At 47.7% G+C, this 17,005-nt stretch overlaps 1 protein-coding gene across 11 annotated transcripts in view; it reads left to right on the forward strand.

Moving 5' to 3' along the window:
- The window catches only part of RAP1GAP (RAP1 GTPase activating protein), a 339,663-nt gene that overhangs the window by 230,970 nt on the left and 91,688 nt on the right, over window positions 1-17,005 (forward strand). For 3 of the 11 annotated variants that reach the window (XM_068241694.1, XM_068241696.1, XM_068241698.1), the window contains exon 1: window positions 12,545-12,741. The exons of the other annotated variants lie outside the window; for them this stretch is intronic. In XM_068241694.1, coding sequence (XP_068097795.1) covers window positions 12,565-12,741 — 177 coding nt within the window. In that variant the 5' untranslated portion in view covers window positions 12,545-12,564. Of the gene's footprint in view, window positions 1-12,544; window positions 12,742-17,005 lie in introns of those variants that run through there. 11 annotated transcript variants of the gene reach the window in all.

Below are 17,005 nucleotides of genomic sequence, written 5' to 3' on the forward strand. Positions count from 1 at the left end.
AGCCAGTTCCCTATCCATGCACACAAACTCTTCCCCAGTCCTTGCATCCTCAACTTTTGCACCAGACTTCTGTGGGGAACAGTGTCGAAGGCCTTTGCAAAGTCCAAGTATATCACATCTACAGCATTCCTAATATTCACATTAGCGTTCACTACCTCATAAAAGCTGAGCATGTTAGTCAAACAGGACCTGTCTTTAGTAAACCCATGTTGATGCTGAGAAATAAGATTATTTTCTACTATGAAGTCATGTATAGTATCTCTTAGTAACCCCTCAAATAGTTTGCATACAACTGATGTTAAGCTTACAGGTCTATAATTTCCTGGATCAGATTTTTTGCCCTTCTTAAATAATGGGCATTTAGGATAAAAAAATTCTTAGCAAAATGTACAACCCACAGAAAGCCTAATTGGTGGCGAAAAAAACGAGGTATAGATCATTTTCTTGTGATAAGTAGTAATAAAGTTATTAGGGAATAAAAGGGAGGAGCACTGACAAGTGAAAATTGCTCTGGTCCGTTAGAGTAAAAACCCTTGGGGGTGAACTGGTTAAACACATTTTCAGTAGAAAAATACATATATTTACATAACTCTGCACATCAGTTTTGAAAGAGGGACAAATAATGAAGAAAGAGGGACAGGGTTCACAAAGAGGGACTGTTCCTCTTAAAAAAAAGGGGATAGTTGGGAGCTATGATTATTAGGACAGACAGATATGTGACCTACATCTTTTGTTCCCATCCACTAATACTTGTGTGAAAGGTGCAGTGACATCCGTATCCCTCCTGCCCTCAAGGGGGGGGGGGGGGGGGGGGAACGATCCTGTATACAGTATAGAAATTCATATTACATTCCCAGCACTGGCAGCCAGCGCAGTGTCCTCCCCGGGAATGTATACAATGTGCTGACAGCTCCCCTGACCAGTCCTGTGTGTTCTCGCTGGCCAGCTGTCACCGCCATCTTGTCACCTGTTCACACCTGCCTGTCACTAGCCTTGTCACCATCACATGGGGGAGCATGTTGTATTCACAAGTGATTTATAGCACTGGAGGAGGGGCTACATAGGTAACACCCCCAATATTGTTCTCTCACCCTTAATTCCTATTACTGTTCCATGTAATATGAGGGGCTACTTAAAGCGGAACTGTAGATACAAATGAAACACATTGTTTCACTTACCTGGGGCTTCCCCAAGCCCCCAGCTGTCCTGTACCGCGCCACTCCTCGACGAGCCTCCGTTCTCCCGCCGCCAGCTACTTTCAGTTTCGCTGCCGGGCCACTGTGCCTGAGCGGCTCTGGCCACGCATATCCATCGCGTTCCTGGCATGGCCAGGGAGAGAGAGCTGCCTAATAGCAGCTCTGGAAATCCCGCAGGAAGGCCCCCCAGTGGGCGTTTTAAGCAGGGAAGCCGCTATAGCGCGGCGGTGGGGGGACACAGAGGCATGTCACTGCGTCCCATCTGCCCCCCTAAGAAACCGCCCCGGGTACTCTTTAAATACTGAGAATTCTCCATGAAGAGATGGACTAGTCAAAAACCTGTCAATTCCATCCGATTTCTACTAACTATTGTAAGTGACAGCAACATAGGAAAGAAGCAAGTTAAAGCTCATTTTACTCTGGAAGAAACATAGTTCTCATTTGAATGCGCTTAAATTTTACCATTTTCCACGATTTGGCATGAAGTGAATCTGTAATTAAAATTAAATTTAAAAACAGATACTTACCTTAGGAGAGGGGAGGCTCTGGGCCCTATAGAGCCTTCCTGGTCTCCTCCCGGTGTCCTTGTTCCCCCACATGCTTCAACGTTCAAATCTCCCACTCCCAAATCTCATCGCCACTGGAGACTTCGGAAGTCTTTGTAAGCACTTGGATTTTCCAAGTACTGTACTGCGCACGCGCGACTCGTGAGAGAGGGTGCTTGCACGTGCGCAGTATGGAGCAGCTCGTCTGCGGAAGCCCGAGTATTTCCAAAGACTCCCGAAGCCAACCCAATGTGGAAGAGAGCAGTCTCCGACCCATGGGGGGTAGACTGCTAACCGGGGAGCCTATGGGAGAACGTGGGGACTGTGAAGAGACCAGGAAGTCTCTATGGGCTTTAATCACTAAGACAAATAGCATGCCTTATCAGAGTAGCATAGCGAGCGCTACGAACCCGCAGGGGCTCAGGGCAGGACGAGTGGAGCTCTCGTCATTGCCAATTAGCAGGCATACGTTTGCTATGCTACTCTGAAAAGGCGTGCTTACTTTGAGAAGGTGTGTTATCTCTGATAAAGCATGCTATTTGTCTTAGTGAATTAAGCCCTATAGGGCCCAGAGCCTTCTCTCTCCTTAGGTGAGTATCTGTTTTTTTATTTTTATTTTCACTTCAGACTCCCTTTAAGTCCTGTATTGTGTCAAATCCAATTTTGGCCACGACACAGTCGTGCTTGGCGTATAAAAAAAGAAAAATGATTCTGATTTCTCACAGGCAGAAAAAGCAGCCATAGGTGATCTGTCAAAGTGGGTGACGAGTGAGAGAGAGGAAAAGGTGTGGAGAAAGGAATGACAGATCGTGATGTTGGCTGAAGAGTACTGATATTTCCTGCAGGAATGCGTGTGATGCCTGTCTGGGGTCGTGCAGAATCTCTTCGCTGTATTCTGCAGATTGTACAGCTCTGCTCTCCCCCCCTCCATTACGCAGCGAGCGCGGCCCGTGTGGACTAGCAGCACAATCTCGCTATAATACGCCTGTGACCGCCCGGAGAATACAATGGCGGCCAGGAACCTGAGCCCAGGGAGGGGGCGACACCTGAGCCGCCACAGATAAATAAATAAAAGATTCTCTGCATCACGGAGGTCATCTGATCCCAGCGCAGAATACCAGGCAACGCTGCTGCTGCAATGAAAACGGCGAATATTTCCTAAAGCGGGAAGCTGGTGGAAAGGCAGCATAGGCAATGGGTGCTAGAGGGAAAAAATCTTCTCATTCCCCGGAGCATCCAGTCAGATTCCACCAGCTGCAACCGGCAGAAGCGGCCCAACGTTGCAATGGATCTATATGGCCACCCTGCGTACGCGTACAGCGTAATTACAAGTTATACATAGGCTTTGATTCGCTAAGACATGTTCGGGACAAAAATAAAGGGTCGATAAAATATGGAAAGTTTGCTCTTTAAGGGCATACATGCAAAAATGGCGCCAGGAGATTTGGGCGCAGGATGAAGCCAAAAAATGTCTCACCCTGGTGCTGCAAAAGTCCCGGCAGTGTTAATTACTATTCCCCCTCCAGGCCGCTATGGACTCGGGGGATAAGACGCCAGCTATTGCTGGTAGCCAAATTACACTGTTTTTAAAGTAATTTGGGTGCCGTCACACTACGAGCTATGGCAGCGCCTGGTGCATCCAAATTTTCTGCACCATTTTACGCAGTTTTGCTTTAAGGTGCCCAGTAATGGCGCAATCTCCCAAACGATCAACTACATGATCAGATTGTGTACTGTAAATGGTTCTGAACGATGAAAAATGATCGCTTTATCAATTGTGCTGCTGATCCGAATTTCCAAATGATTCTTTGGGCTCGATTCACAAAGCGGTGCTAACCCAGTTAGAGACTTTAGGCTAGATAACTATTGCACTACGCTGGTGAAAAGCCAGTTTAGGCGTGATAAGTTTAGGTGTGATAAGTTTAGGTGTGATAAGTTTAGACATGCTAAGTTTAGATAAGTTTAGATCGCGCGCAAAGTCCCGCACGCAAAGCAGCGACATTAAACTCTATGCGAAGTGCACCAGACTTTGCTAGCGCAAAACTTTTGATCAGCTGTGCACTGCGGTGCTAACGCAGTTGGTGCTTAAAGGGAACCTTAACTGCCGTGGAAAAATAAATTCACTTACCTGGGGGCTTTCCCAAGCCTCCTGCAGCCGTCCTGTGCCCGCGCCGGTCCTTCGGTGCCCTCCGGTCTCCCTCCGCCGCTAAGTTTCGTTTTCGGACGACTGCCAGTCGTCCTCGGGCCACTTCCGCATTCCTCGTCGTAAACTGCAGTAAAGCGCGTCCGCATGACGCGTTTGGCGTCATGCACATGACGCGTTTGGCGTCATGCACATGACGCGTTTGGCGTCATGCGGACGCGCTTTACTGCAGTTTACGACGAGGAATTCGGAAGAGGCCCGAGGATGACTGGCAGTCGTCCGAAAACGAAACTTAGCGGCGGAGGGAGACCGGAGGGCACCGAAGGACCGGCGCGGGCACAGGACGGCTGCAGGAGGCTTGGGAAAGCCCCCAGGTAAGTGAATTTATTTTTCCACGGCAGTTAAGGTTCCCTTTAAACTTATCATGCCTAAACTTATCACACCTAAACTTATCATGCCTAAACTTATCACACCTAAACTTATCACACCTAAACTTATCATGCCTAAACTTATCACACCTAAACTTATCATGCCTAAACTTATCATGCCTAAACTGAGTTTAGGCGTGATAAGGGGCTTTTCACCAGCGTGCTAACTATTAGCACCGCTTTGTGAATCAGGCCCTTTCAGTCTGATCGGATTGCTTTTCATTTTCCCCATCTTTGGTGGGCCGGAACCTCTGGTCTGAATGATTAAGGTTCCCATAGTGATTAAGCAATCGACTTTATTACTATAGTGGGGTTAATCGAAAGTTGATCAACTAGTGGCCCACACACCACAAGTAAGATCCTATCAATTCTCCTCCACTAATCGATCTGAACGATGTTTTGCCTCCATGCTCTGAAACCCAAAATTAATTCATGTGAATAATAGCCGATTTCTTTACGATCAACCAATATTTTTCAACCTGTCCTATCGAGTAAATTGGTTAATTCGACCAGATATTGGTCAATCTCCATTGATGGAGCAGAATGGAACATAATCAATTCTCCCTTGAACCAATAAAATGATCGAATCTAATGGTCGATTGTACAGGAAAATCGAGTAATGTATGGGCACCTTCACAGCTGTATCTCAGTCTGGTAAATATAGCTACATACACACAAGCAGTAACTGTTAGCTGAAACAAAACCGTTTCAGCTGACGATTGATATGTGTGTACAGCCAGGGGCGTAACTAGAAATCACAGGGCCCCCTGCAAAACTTTGGACGGGGCCCCCTACCCCTGCACTCTGAATAAGGACTGTCTACAATTGTTTGACTACAAAAATTTGTATGATTCCTTATCAGTGGCTGGGCAGATGCAGTCATCAGAAAAATTGCAGAGAGCAGAAAGTTTTTTCTCTCCTTGCCCTTAGTTGTCTGTCTCTCAGGACGGGGCCCCCTGTGGCTTCTGGGCCCCACTGCACCTGCATCCCTTGCAGGGTCTATTGTTACGCCCCTGTGTACAGCCCCAGACGATTGATATTGCTGGGAAATCGGAGATCGTTAAGGATCTGTCCTGTCAGATCCTTAACGACCCTTGAAGCCCGAGCATTACCAATCACAATGCTATTTCCACGCCCGCCGACTGATTGAAGCCGCCTCATCTTCTGCCAATCGTTGTCCTTCCACCCCAGTCCATTGCAATAGAAACATCACTAGCCTCAAGGCTAGGGATGTGTCTGTACAGCATCATTCCCCGAAACCTTGCATGTGTGTACGTAGCTTATGTGTCCGTTGGGTATGCATCATTTTGTGAGCCAATTAAATGCTCTGCTGATTCCAATTGGTCCATCTCCAAGCTGCATGCAATTTGCATTCAGTCGGCATACAAGTCAGTCTCTTTTTGGTCACTGCTGACCCTCACAGGCCACCATGAGGTTAGAAGAGGCGACAGATTCCTGTGAAATTGTTTTACTTTCCCACTTTGTAGCGTCCGCTGGTCACCAGCTGCTGTCTGAGACGTCCAGCAATGTCATCTATGTGTGTGATGTCACTGCAGACTCCGGTGACCCCTGCTGTCACTCCTGTCACCCCGCGGTGACATGTCGGACAGGTGCTGACATCAGCCGCTCGCAGGAAACTCCTCTGTGGCTTGAGGATGAGTCCCGATCTCTGCGTGTGTGGGTACGCACCTTTAGCACTTGTGCGCACTGTGAAGGCAGTTTCCAGAAAACAAGATGGCGTCCCACATCAGATTCTGCGACATGAGCGTAAAGGTGGCCACACACAATACAATAAAATGATCCGATTTTACAGTAATTTGATAAAAACGATCGTATCTCTCGAAAAAATCTAAAGCTTTTTTTTTTTCATTCGACTGAAAAATCCGATTGGATTTCCCATTTTTTTCAATTTAAATTGATCCGGAATGCCAGATATTTCTCTTCAATTTCTACTAAAGATTGTATGGTGTGTGTTGGATGGTTAATTTATTAATATACACACCCTAGCAATTTTCTCTGAGTTTATCTTTAGTAGAAATTGAAGAGAAATATCTGGCATTCCGGATCAATTTAAATTGAAAAAAACGGGAAATCTGATCGGATTTTTCAGTCGAATGAAAAAAAAAGCTTTCGATTTTTCCGAGAGATATGATCGTTTTTATCGAATTACTGTAAAATCGGATCATTTTATCGTATCGTGTGTGGCCACCTTAAGCGCTAGTAAAATGATTAGGTACGCAAACGAGACGGAGTGCGGGAGCGTTTATCGCACGGTTGGCGGGGGAGGGATGCGATCACTGCTCAGTGGAGCCATCGCACATTTACAAGCAGCAGCATCATTTAGGACAGGGATGCCCATTGGTAGATCGCGATATACTGATAGATCGCAAAGGACTTCATGGTAGATCCCGACAGTACTACATGTCTTGTCACTTAAAGAGGAACTCCAGTGAAAATAATGTAATAAAAATAAGTGCTTCTTTTTTACAATAATTATGTATAAATGGTCAGTGTTTGCTCATTGTAAAATCTTTTAAGTCCCTGATTTACAGTCTGACATTTATTACATGGTGACATTTTTACTGCTGGAAGGTGATGTAGCTGCTGCATGTTTTTTTGGCAGTTGGAAACAGATGTAAACAGCTATTTCCCACAATGCAGCAAGGTTCACAGAAAGGAAACTGTCAGGAGTACCACGGTCCTCAGTTTCTTGTGGGCGGGGTTTCACCACAATATCAGTCATACAGCGCCCCCTGATGGTCTGTTTGTAAAAAGGAATAGATGTCTCATGTAAAGGGGGGTATTAGCTACTGATTGGGATAAAGTTCAATTCTTGTTCGGAGTTTCTCTTTAACTGTCCCTCAGAGGGGCTCAATTTAGGGGGAAACCAATTATCTGTATTTTTTTTGGGGGGGGGGATGTGGGAGATTTTAAAGAAGTTTTGAATTTAATGCTAGTGATTTGTACGACGATTGCAATTTGCCAAGGCGCGGCTGAAACAGCCCCTGTGGGCCTCAGCCCTTAGGCCAGGTTCCCACGGCACAGTTCGGCCCACTTTTGCTAGCGCTCATGTTTTGCCGATGACAAGAACGCTTCTGTAATGTCAGTTGTGGTGCTCCAATTCTCCTAGCGTGATCCGATTGTCACTGAATCGCAAACATACCGCACGTTGCATCTTTGGCGCCATTGTATTTCAGTTCTGTTGGTTTGAACGGGACTGTGCAAGGGCACTAAAATCACACTGCTAACTCACAGGAAGACGAGCACAGTTTGTTTACAGTTTAGAAGTAACCTAGCTTGTGTGACCATGTGGGTCGGGCCTGAGCATCCGTGTAAACCAGGCGTTGGCATCCGAGTGAACCAGGCTTCAGTGTTCCTGGCCTGAGGGTCTGCGTGGATTGGGTCTGATTGTTGGTGTGTACCAGGCGTGGGCGTCCATGTGCTCTTGGCCTGAGCGTCCGTGTGAACAAGGCTTGAGCGCCCATGTGCTCTTGTCCTGAGTGCCCGTGTGAACCAGGTGTGAGCGTCCATTTGCTCTTCGCCTGAGGGTCTGTGTGAACCAGGCTTGAGAGTCCATGTGCTCTTCGCCTGGGGCTCTGTGTGAACCAGGCTTGAGAATCCATGTGCTCTTACCCTAAGTGTCTGCACAGAAGCCGTATTTTGCCGGCTCTGAGATCTGCAGCGCTGCCAGGCTGGCTTATCGCAAACGCCTGAGTCACATAAACCAGTTTTACTGACATTCCTGCAGAGATCTTACGCGTCAGCGCTGTAGATATTTGCATTAATGTGATAAATGTCAGATATGCCCTCGGCAGCTGTGTGACCTCTTTCTCTACATACCTGGGATACTCCGATCCGCAGATTTACATAATGATGTGACTCCGCCCTTATTGCTTGCATCATCATGGATTCGCTACTAATGTACATTAATCTCGTCCAATGTTATGTAAGAAGCCTTTTTATAGTTACATTTTTGTAGCAAATACGAGCGCTGATCCAATCTCAATCTTATGTATATGCTCCACCAGCAGCTCAGGATCAGCCACATCCACAATCGGTCTCAGACGTAAAAAGTACATAAATCCACAGCGCTTGGTGCTCAGAGCGGTATCTGTAGTCTCACCACAGTGCTCAAGAAACAACAACCATAACCAAAAACAAATCAACAGGTCACTTCTCCATCCAGTCAAATAAGAGTGTTTATTTGCGTTTTAAAAAACATCACATATACGAGGACTTACTTCCAGGGTCCTTTTCACAGGAACCCTTAGTAGAGAAAAGCCTGTAGTGTATCACAATACACATATATCCAAAGCGATCTCAGATAGATGTCAGATAGATTGCCCAGTCTCCAGTTCCGACTAGGTTCGGCCTTGTGCCGTCATCAGGCGCATTTTATAGTTACGTTTTTCCATCTTAGATATGAATTCCCATAACTGGCTGCAACGTCCAATCATGCTTCCTGGCAGGGCTGGATTCTGGACAGCCTGCCTAAAGGCTCATACACACAATAGACCATAGTCTTTGGAAAATGAAAGATCACAGACCAATCTTACCACCCTTCATGTAGTATGAGAGCCATACTCTACACAGTCTTTTCTATGGAGCTGAACTCCCCATCAGAAAAAAATCTTTGCAAGATGCTGCACACAGAGATGCTGTACAGACACAAAAGATCAGTATCTACAAAAGATCTGTTCCTGCCAAAAATCTATTCCTGCAAATTGCAATGATAGTCTATGAGATCTGCAGATCATCATACACACATGATTTAACTGACATTCATCTGCAGATCAAGCAATCATCTGCAGATCTGAAAATCCATCCTGGTGGATCTGATCTGCAGATGAATGTCTGTTAAATCATGTGTGTATGATGATCTGCAGATCTCATAGACTATCATTGCAATTTGCAGGAATGGATTTTTGGCAGGAACTTTTGCAGATACTGATCTTTTGTGTGTGTACAGCATCTCTGTGTGCAGCATCTTGCAAAGATTTTTTTTCTGATGGGGAGTTCAGCTCCATAGAATAGACTGTGTAGAGTATGGCTCTCATACTACATGAAGGGTGGTAAGATTGGTCTGTGATCTTTCATTTTCCAAAGACTATAGTCTGATGTGTGTATGCACCTCTAAGCCTCGTCTACACGGGGAGATGTTGTGGTGATCCGGCGGCTCGATTAGCCGCCAGATCGCCTCTTCCGCGTCCCCGCGCGTGCCCGCCGCGTCCCCGCTCGCCGCGCGTGCGCCGGATTCGATTCCCCGCTCGTCCCAGCCGGCGACGCTTATCTTCCGCTCCATTCCCTGCCATTGTCCCCTCGCGGGGAGCGAGCAGGGAATCGGCGGTGAGGAGATCCATCCTGTCGGATCTTATCAATCGAGCCACATCAGCGGCTTGATTGATAAGGAACATCGCGGCCGCATCTACGCGTGTAGATGCGGCTTTAGACTTGTCACAACTTCCAGAGTAATGAGCCGCACAAAGCAGGAGGTCCACCGCTCGTTTCCAACACCTGAACTAATCCAGAGATCAGCAGCAGGCTTGGCTATGCAGTCCGTCTTTGAAGCACTGTGTAATGGCTTTAATCTGTGTGCAGGAATATTGATTGGGGTTTTTTCTTTGCAATGCACAGAGCTGTTGCTTATTTGTCAACAAATGTAGAATTTCACTTTAAAGGACAACTGAAGAGAGAGGTATATGAAGGCTGCCATGTTTAATGCCTTTTAAACAATACCTGTTGCCTGGCATTCCTGCTGATCTCTTTGGCTGCAGTAGTGTCTGAATCACACACCTGAAACAAGCATGCAGCTAATGCAGTCAGACTTCTTTCAGAAACACCTGATCGGCATGCTTGCAGCATTGCACGGCTTCATACAGTGCAAGGCAATGAGTCTTCGGTCTACCTCCGCTCCATCCCCAACCGTAATTTTCAAATCGATTGAAATTACAACACCAATCGTTGCTTCATAGACAACCGGCAGATTCGATAATAGTCAGGCGTAACACTAGCCCATCATATGGGGGACCATTCCTGTACGAAATGCGGAGTGGCAGCGGGCGTTCTATATTACCTTCTCCTGACGGCATGACAGGTTCTCTTCACATCGCTGTGCCGTGCAGGCAATCACCTTGTGGCTCCAGTCTCTGCTTGTCATGTGCCAGGGATGAAAGCCGCATGGTGACTGAAGAGGACCTGTCATGCCGCCAGAAGCACGTAATGTACAGAATAACGCTGCGCTGCTGCTCTGCAATGTGTACAGGAGCAGCTCCCCCCATGATGGAGGTCAGTAAAATACATGGAGGGCCCAGCTGACAGAGGCAGGGGGGGTTCGGCTTAAAGGAAATCTGTAACAAAAAAAACCACTTACCTCGGGAAGGGGAAGCCTCTGGATCCTATTGCGGCATCCCCCGTTCTCTTCCCCCTCCGGGATCAAGCGCTGGAAGGCGGCGAGGAAAATATTTACCTACCGCAATCCAGCACGGGGCAGTAGCGGCTTTCCGATCAGGCTCAGGCGGAAATCGCCACCTGCGCAGTACATCGGGCCTGACTGGGCTCTGCTATTTCTGCCTGAGCTGATTGGAAAGCCGCTACGGTGCTTCCCCCTCCCAATGTAAGTATCCCAAGGGGAGTTGTTACAGAGTCTTTTTAAAGACAATCTGTCATTAACCACTTAGGGACCACCGACTTCACCCACCAGGCTATTTTTGTACAAATTAGGCCACTGCAGCTTCAAGGCCTCGCTGCAGGGCCGTACAACTCAGCACACCAGTGATTTCCCCGCTCCTTTTCTGCCCAACAGCTTGCTGTTGGGCTCTGATCGCTCCCACAATGTTTGTTTGTTTTTGCATTTATTTGTGTGGGTTTTTTTAAAATAAATATATGTATTTTCTTTACATTTTTTTATTTTCCCCTCTCTCCCCTGCCAGCCCATTGACAGCGATCGCTCCTGAGCCTCATAGGGGGACAGCCGCTGGGAGACTGATGACCGAGTGGAGCTTGTCATTCAAGCGGGGATATGCGCGAATCGGCTCGCGCAATCCCCTGCAATCTCCACCCTCAGGACTTCACTTCAATTGGCGTTGAGCGGTCCTGGGGCTGCCGCCGCGTTTACGCCAGTTCGCATGGAGCGGTCGGCAAGGAGTTAAAAAAAAACTCTCTGGGGCATACTTACCTCAGGAGGGGGAAGCCTCTGGATCCTAACGAGGCTTCCCCGGTCTTCCGGTGTCCCGGCAATCCAGCGCTGCAGCCCCCTGAACAGCGGCGAGGTAAATATTTACCTACTGCAATCCTGCGCAGGTGCGCTAGCGGCTCTCCGATACGGTTAAGGAGGAAATAGCCGAACCTGATCGTATCCGCTCTGCTGCGCATGTGCAAGTCATTTGCTCCTGCACAGTAGAGCGGATACGATCAGGTTCGGCTTTTTCTGCCTTACCCAAATGAAGAGCTGCTAGTGCGCTTGCGCAGGATCGCTGAGAGGTAAATATTACTCGCGCCTGCGCTGTCTTTGATTTGTCGAGGGACTTTCAGGGGGAGCCAGTGCTAGATTCCCCCAAGCTGCAGAGGATGGGGAAGCCGTCTTGTCCCCTCCCAAGGTAAGTATGCCCCAGAGGGTTTTTTTGTTTTTTGTTACAGGGCCTCTTTAAAGCAGAACTGAAGTAAGAGGTATACGGAGGCTGCCATATTTATTTCCTTTTAATCAATACCAGTTGCCTGGCAGCCCTGCTGGTCTATTTCTCTGCAGTAGTATCTGATTAACACCAGAAACAAGCATGCAGCGAGTCTTGTCAGATCTGACTTTAAAGTCTGAAACACCTGATCTGCTGCATGCTTGTTCAGGGGCTATGGCTAATAGTATTAGAGGCAGACATGACAGCCTCCATATACCTCTCTCTTCAGTTCCCCTTTAATGTAATTAGTCCCTGATCAGACTGCCAGTAAAAATCGATGTGTGAATGGCCAGCTTTAGTAGACCAGCCCCTGTGTGGTTAGAAAAGTTTTGAGCTGTGCTGTGACAGTGATGCTTTTATCCCCGTCTCTCTGGGCTGAGTGACCCGTGTTCTGCGCCCCACACACGCTGCTGCCCTGGGTGCGAGCCTAGGATGACAGCTGGCTCTCTGTACACACAGCCCGGGGCCGGTCGGCTGGCTGGGTGGGCGGATGCTTTACCTGCCTCCTTGGCAGCTGTTTTCCCTGGCTCTCCGCCCATCCAGCACACATGTACAGGCAGCCTGTCAGAGCAGGGTGAAGGCATGAGAGGCAGCTGGGAAGGAGGGGGACATCGCCGGGCTGGCAGGGACACACACAAGCTTGCCAAGCTTCTGGAGAAAGGGGAGCGGGGCGACGGCAAGATGCCTGGCAGCGATGGGTGCCCCCCGCCCACCCAGGAGACCCCCAATGACTGCTCCGAATCCCTGGAAGACTACTGTGTGAGTATATTGCATGTGTCATGTACATAGCTGACTGAACTGGGAGACTACAACTCCCAGCATAACCTGTGTGTGGTATATTTTGTGTCACTGTCCCAGCACAGCCTGGGTATACTGTATGTACAGTAGTGTCACTCTCAGCTTGTGTAGGTGGTGACAGGGAGACGTGAGGTCACTGTACCTTGCATAACTACAACTCCAAGCATTACCTGTATATACGTTGTGTCTCTGATGGACAACAACTCCCAGCATGGCTCGTATACACTGCGCCTCTGAAGGACACCAACTCCTAGCATAGCCTGTATACGATGTGCCTGTAATGGACAACAATACCCAGCATGGTTTGTACACACTGCGCCTGTGATGGACAACAACTCCTAGCATTGCCTATATACGCTGAGCCTCTGATGGACAACAACTCTCAGCATAGCCTGTATAAGCTGTGGCTCTGATGGACAACAACTCCCAGCATAGCCTGTATAAGCTGTGGCTCTGATGGACAACAACTCCCAGCATGGCCTGTATACAATGTGCCTGTGATGGACAACCACTCCCAGCATGGCCTGTATATGCTGTGCCTTTAATGGACAACAACTCCCAGCATGGCCTGTATACGCTGCATCTGTAATGGACAACAACTCTCAGCATGACTTGTATACACTGTGCCTCTGATGGACAACAACTCTCAGCATGACCTGTATACACTGTGCCTCTGATGGACAACAACTCCTAGCATGGCCTGTATACGCTTTGCCAGTGAAGGATAACAACTCAGCATGACCTGTGTACACTGCACCAGTGATAGCCAACAACTCCCAGCATAGCCTGTATACGCTGCACCAGTGATGGACAACAACTTCCAGCATGGCCTGTATACGCTTTGTCTGTGATGGACAACAACTCCCAGCATGGTCTGTATACGCTGCACCAGTGAGGGCCAACAACTCCCAGCATGGACTTTATACAGTGTGCCTCTAATGGACAACAACTCCCAGCATGGCCTGTATACGCAGTGCCTGTGATGGATAGCAACTCCCAGCATGGCTAATATACACTGTGCCAATGATGAACAACAACTCCCAGCATGGCCTGTGAATATGGTTCCAGTGATGGACAATAACTCCCAGCATGGCTTTGTATATGATGTACCTCTAATGGACAACAATTCCCAGCATGGCTTATGTATGCTGTGCTAGTGATGGACAACAATTCCCAGCATGGCTTATGTATGCTGTGCTAGTGATGGACAACAATTCCCAGCATGGCTTGTGTATGCTGTGCTAGTGATGGACAACAAATCCCAGCATGGCCTGTATACACTGTGCCAGCAGTGTTGCCAACTCATCCCTTTAATTACTGACACATCTAAGTTATACAGGTTCTGGGGCTATTTGCACATAACCAGTACATTAACTGCATCTAAATAGCCACAAACCCTGTATAATTCATATGTGTCAGTAATTAAAGGGATGAGTTGGCAACCCTGTGTGCCAGTGATGGACAACAACTCCCAGCATGGCCTATATACGCTTTGCCAGTGAGTTACAAGAACTATTAGTATGGCCTCTATACGCTGTGCCATCGATGGACAACAACTCCCAACATGGCCTGTATATGCTGTGCCTGTGATGGACAACAACTCCCAGCATGGCCTGTATATGCTGTGCCAGTGAGTTACAAGAACAACCAGCATGGCCTCTATACGCTGTGCCAGTGATGGACAACAACTCCTATCATGGCCTGTATACGCTGTGCCTCTGATGGACGTCAACTCCCAACATGGCCTGCAGAACCGCCGACAGGCTACCTCCCTAGCAATGTGCACTGAGCAGGAAAAACAGCTACAGAGTTCAGGAATTCTACGCTTGGGCACACAAATGGTGTGCATTTTTTTCAGTCACAAAGCTGAACTCCTCTGTTATCAGCTCATTAATTCAGTGGCTAGACAGACCAGGACATACCATGTTTAGCATAGGTAAACAGAAGGAAGATTCACTCCCTATAAGCTGGGTGCTTTGAGTTGCTTCTAAGCTAATTGTTCTAATAGCTAAGCAACAGATCAAATTCCACAGCAGCACAGAGCTTCTGCACAGGTGTGCCAGGCTGGGAGAGATGATAACTGCAGCCTTATCACTAAGATTACAGACTATACAGTGAGGCATTCTGAATGAAAAGATAGAACATTCAGTGATAATCTTTCCCTGCAGTGACTTAAGCAGCCCATACACTCAGCCGATTTTCTGGCCGATCGATCGATCGCGGTCGATCGATCGATCGATCGATCGCAAATCGGTTGGCCGATCGACCGATCGACGGCCGATTTCGATCGATTTCGATGGATTTCCATCGAACTAGCAGGGTGGAAAATTTAGGTCGATCTGATGAGATTGCTTATCAGTTTGCATTGGCCTTAATGGAAATCTGATGGCAAAAAAATGCCATCAGATCGAATTTCAACAGATTTCAAACTGAAATCTGTTGGAATTCTATCCTGGTAAAAAATGTTCTAAAAACGCATCAGATAGATCATCAGATGCATTTCTTATCTGTCTGCTGCCAATCTGACGAGTGTATGGGCACCTTTATGCTCATAGGAAAAAATGGGCAATTGCCCCAGGGCCCCAGAGCCTGTAGGGGCCCCCAAGGTGTCCCTCTCCCATCTTAACTGTTGCTCCCCAGGGACTCTGCAGAGTCTGTTAAGTTGGGAGGTGATTGGGGGAGCGTCAGCAGCCAGCTCAGGGGCCCAGGAGGGAAATTTGGCTGCAACAAAGGGCCTCTAATGACACTTTTTGGTCGGGGGTGTCTGTTGGGGGGCCCCCAGGCTAATTTTGCCCTAGGGTCCAATTGTTACTTGAACCGGCCCTGTTATGCTGGGTACACACAATGCATTTTTTCGGTCGATTTTCAATTCGTTTTTCCGCTCAATTTCCCGCTGGATTCTCTTTTCTTATCTACGTCAATTCACTTCTATGAGAAATCAAACAGAAACTTGAAAATAAGATGGGACATGTCGGAAATTATCTATCGACCCATCTATCTGACGAAAAAACTCATGGTGTATTCCCAGCATTACAGCAGCAAGTACGAGAGAATTCAGAATCCTGCTGGCTTGCAACTTAACTGCATTGCTCACTACCTATAACACCCCCCCCCTCCCCCTTCCTTCCTAACGCTCTTCTTTAATAGTTAGGACTCCTGATTTAAAGATCTGTAGCTACAAATTATCCTCAACCTCTATCATTAGTGTTCCCTCGTAATCAGTGGTGCTATCCCACAAGTATTGCAGAATTCTCAGTATAGCCATGTCCACAATGTGTCACCCCAACATTGCCATGTCCCCACAGTCTCCTGAGTACCGTTATATCTCCCCAGAGTCCCTAGTAAAGCCAGCGCTGATCCCACCCCCCCTTCCCCATGTGTTTCTTTTGTTGTCATATATCCCTTAGTAATTCAGGGGCGTAACTAGAAATCACTGGGCCCCCCTGCAAAACCTTGGATGGGGCCACCCCCCCTCTGGAGTAGAACAGCGCTGTACACAAGACCCTGCTGAACAATGAATGGGGACTGTCTACAAATCTTTGTCTGCAAAACTTTGTATGATTCCTTATCAGTGGCTGAGCAGACGCAGTCATTAGAACAATTGTGCAGAGATAAAGCCTTTCTCTCTGCACCCTTAAGGCCCATACACACGTCGGACTTTTGCGAACGACGGGTTGTTTGAACGTCCCGTCGTTCAGTCGTCCGCACGCGAAATCGGTCGTGTATACAGACTGTCGTTCGGGTGATAAGACTGAGTTTGAAACAACCAAAAAAAGTTTCTTGCTATTGTTCACACAACTGATAAGAAGTCAATCCCAGCATGCCCTGCATATGCTGTATCTGTGATGGACAACATTTCCCAGCATATCTTGTATACGCTGTGCCTCTGATAGACATCAACACCTAACATGGCCTGTATAAGCTGTGCCTCTGATGGACAACAACTCCCAGCATGGCCTGTATACGGTGTGCCTCTGATAGACATCAACACCTAACATGGCCTGTATAAGCTATGTCTGTGATGGAGAAGAACTCTCAGCATGGCCTGTATACACTGTGCCAGCGATGGACAACAACTCCCAGCATATCTTGTATACGCTGTGCCTCTGATAGACATCAACACCTAACATGGCCTGTATACGCTGTGCCTCTGATGGACAACAACTCCCAGCATGGCCTGTATAAGCTATGGCCTCTGTGCAATTAACTTTTTCTCCTGTGTTTT

The sequence above is a fragment of the Hyperolius riggenbachi genome, chromosome 6 (genome assembly GCF_040937935.1).
Source record: "Hyperolius riggenbachi isolate aHypRig1 chromosome 6, aHypRig1.pri, whole genome shotgun sequence".
Lineage (NCBI taxonomy): Eukaryota > Metazoa > Chordata > Amphibia > Anura > Hyperoliidae > Hyperolius > Hyperolius riggenbachi.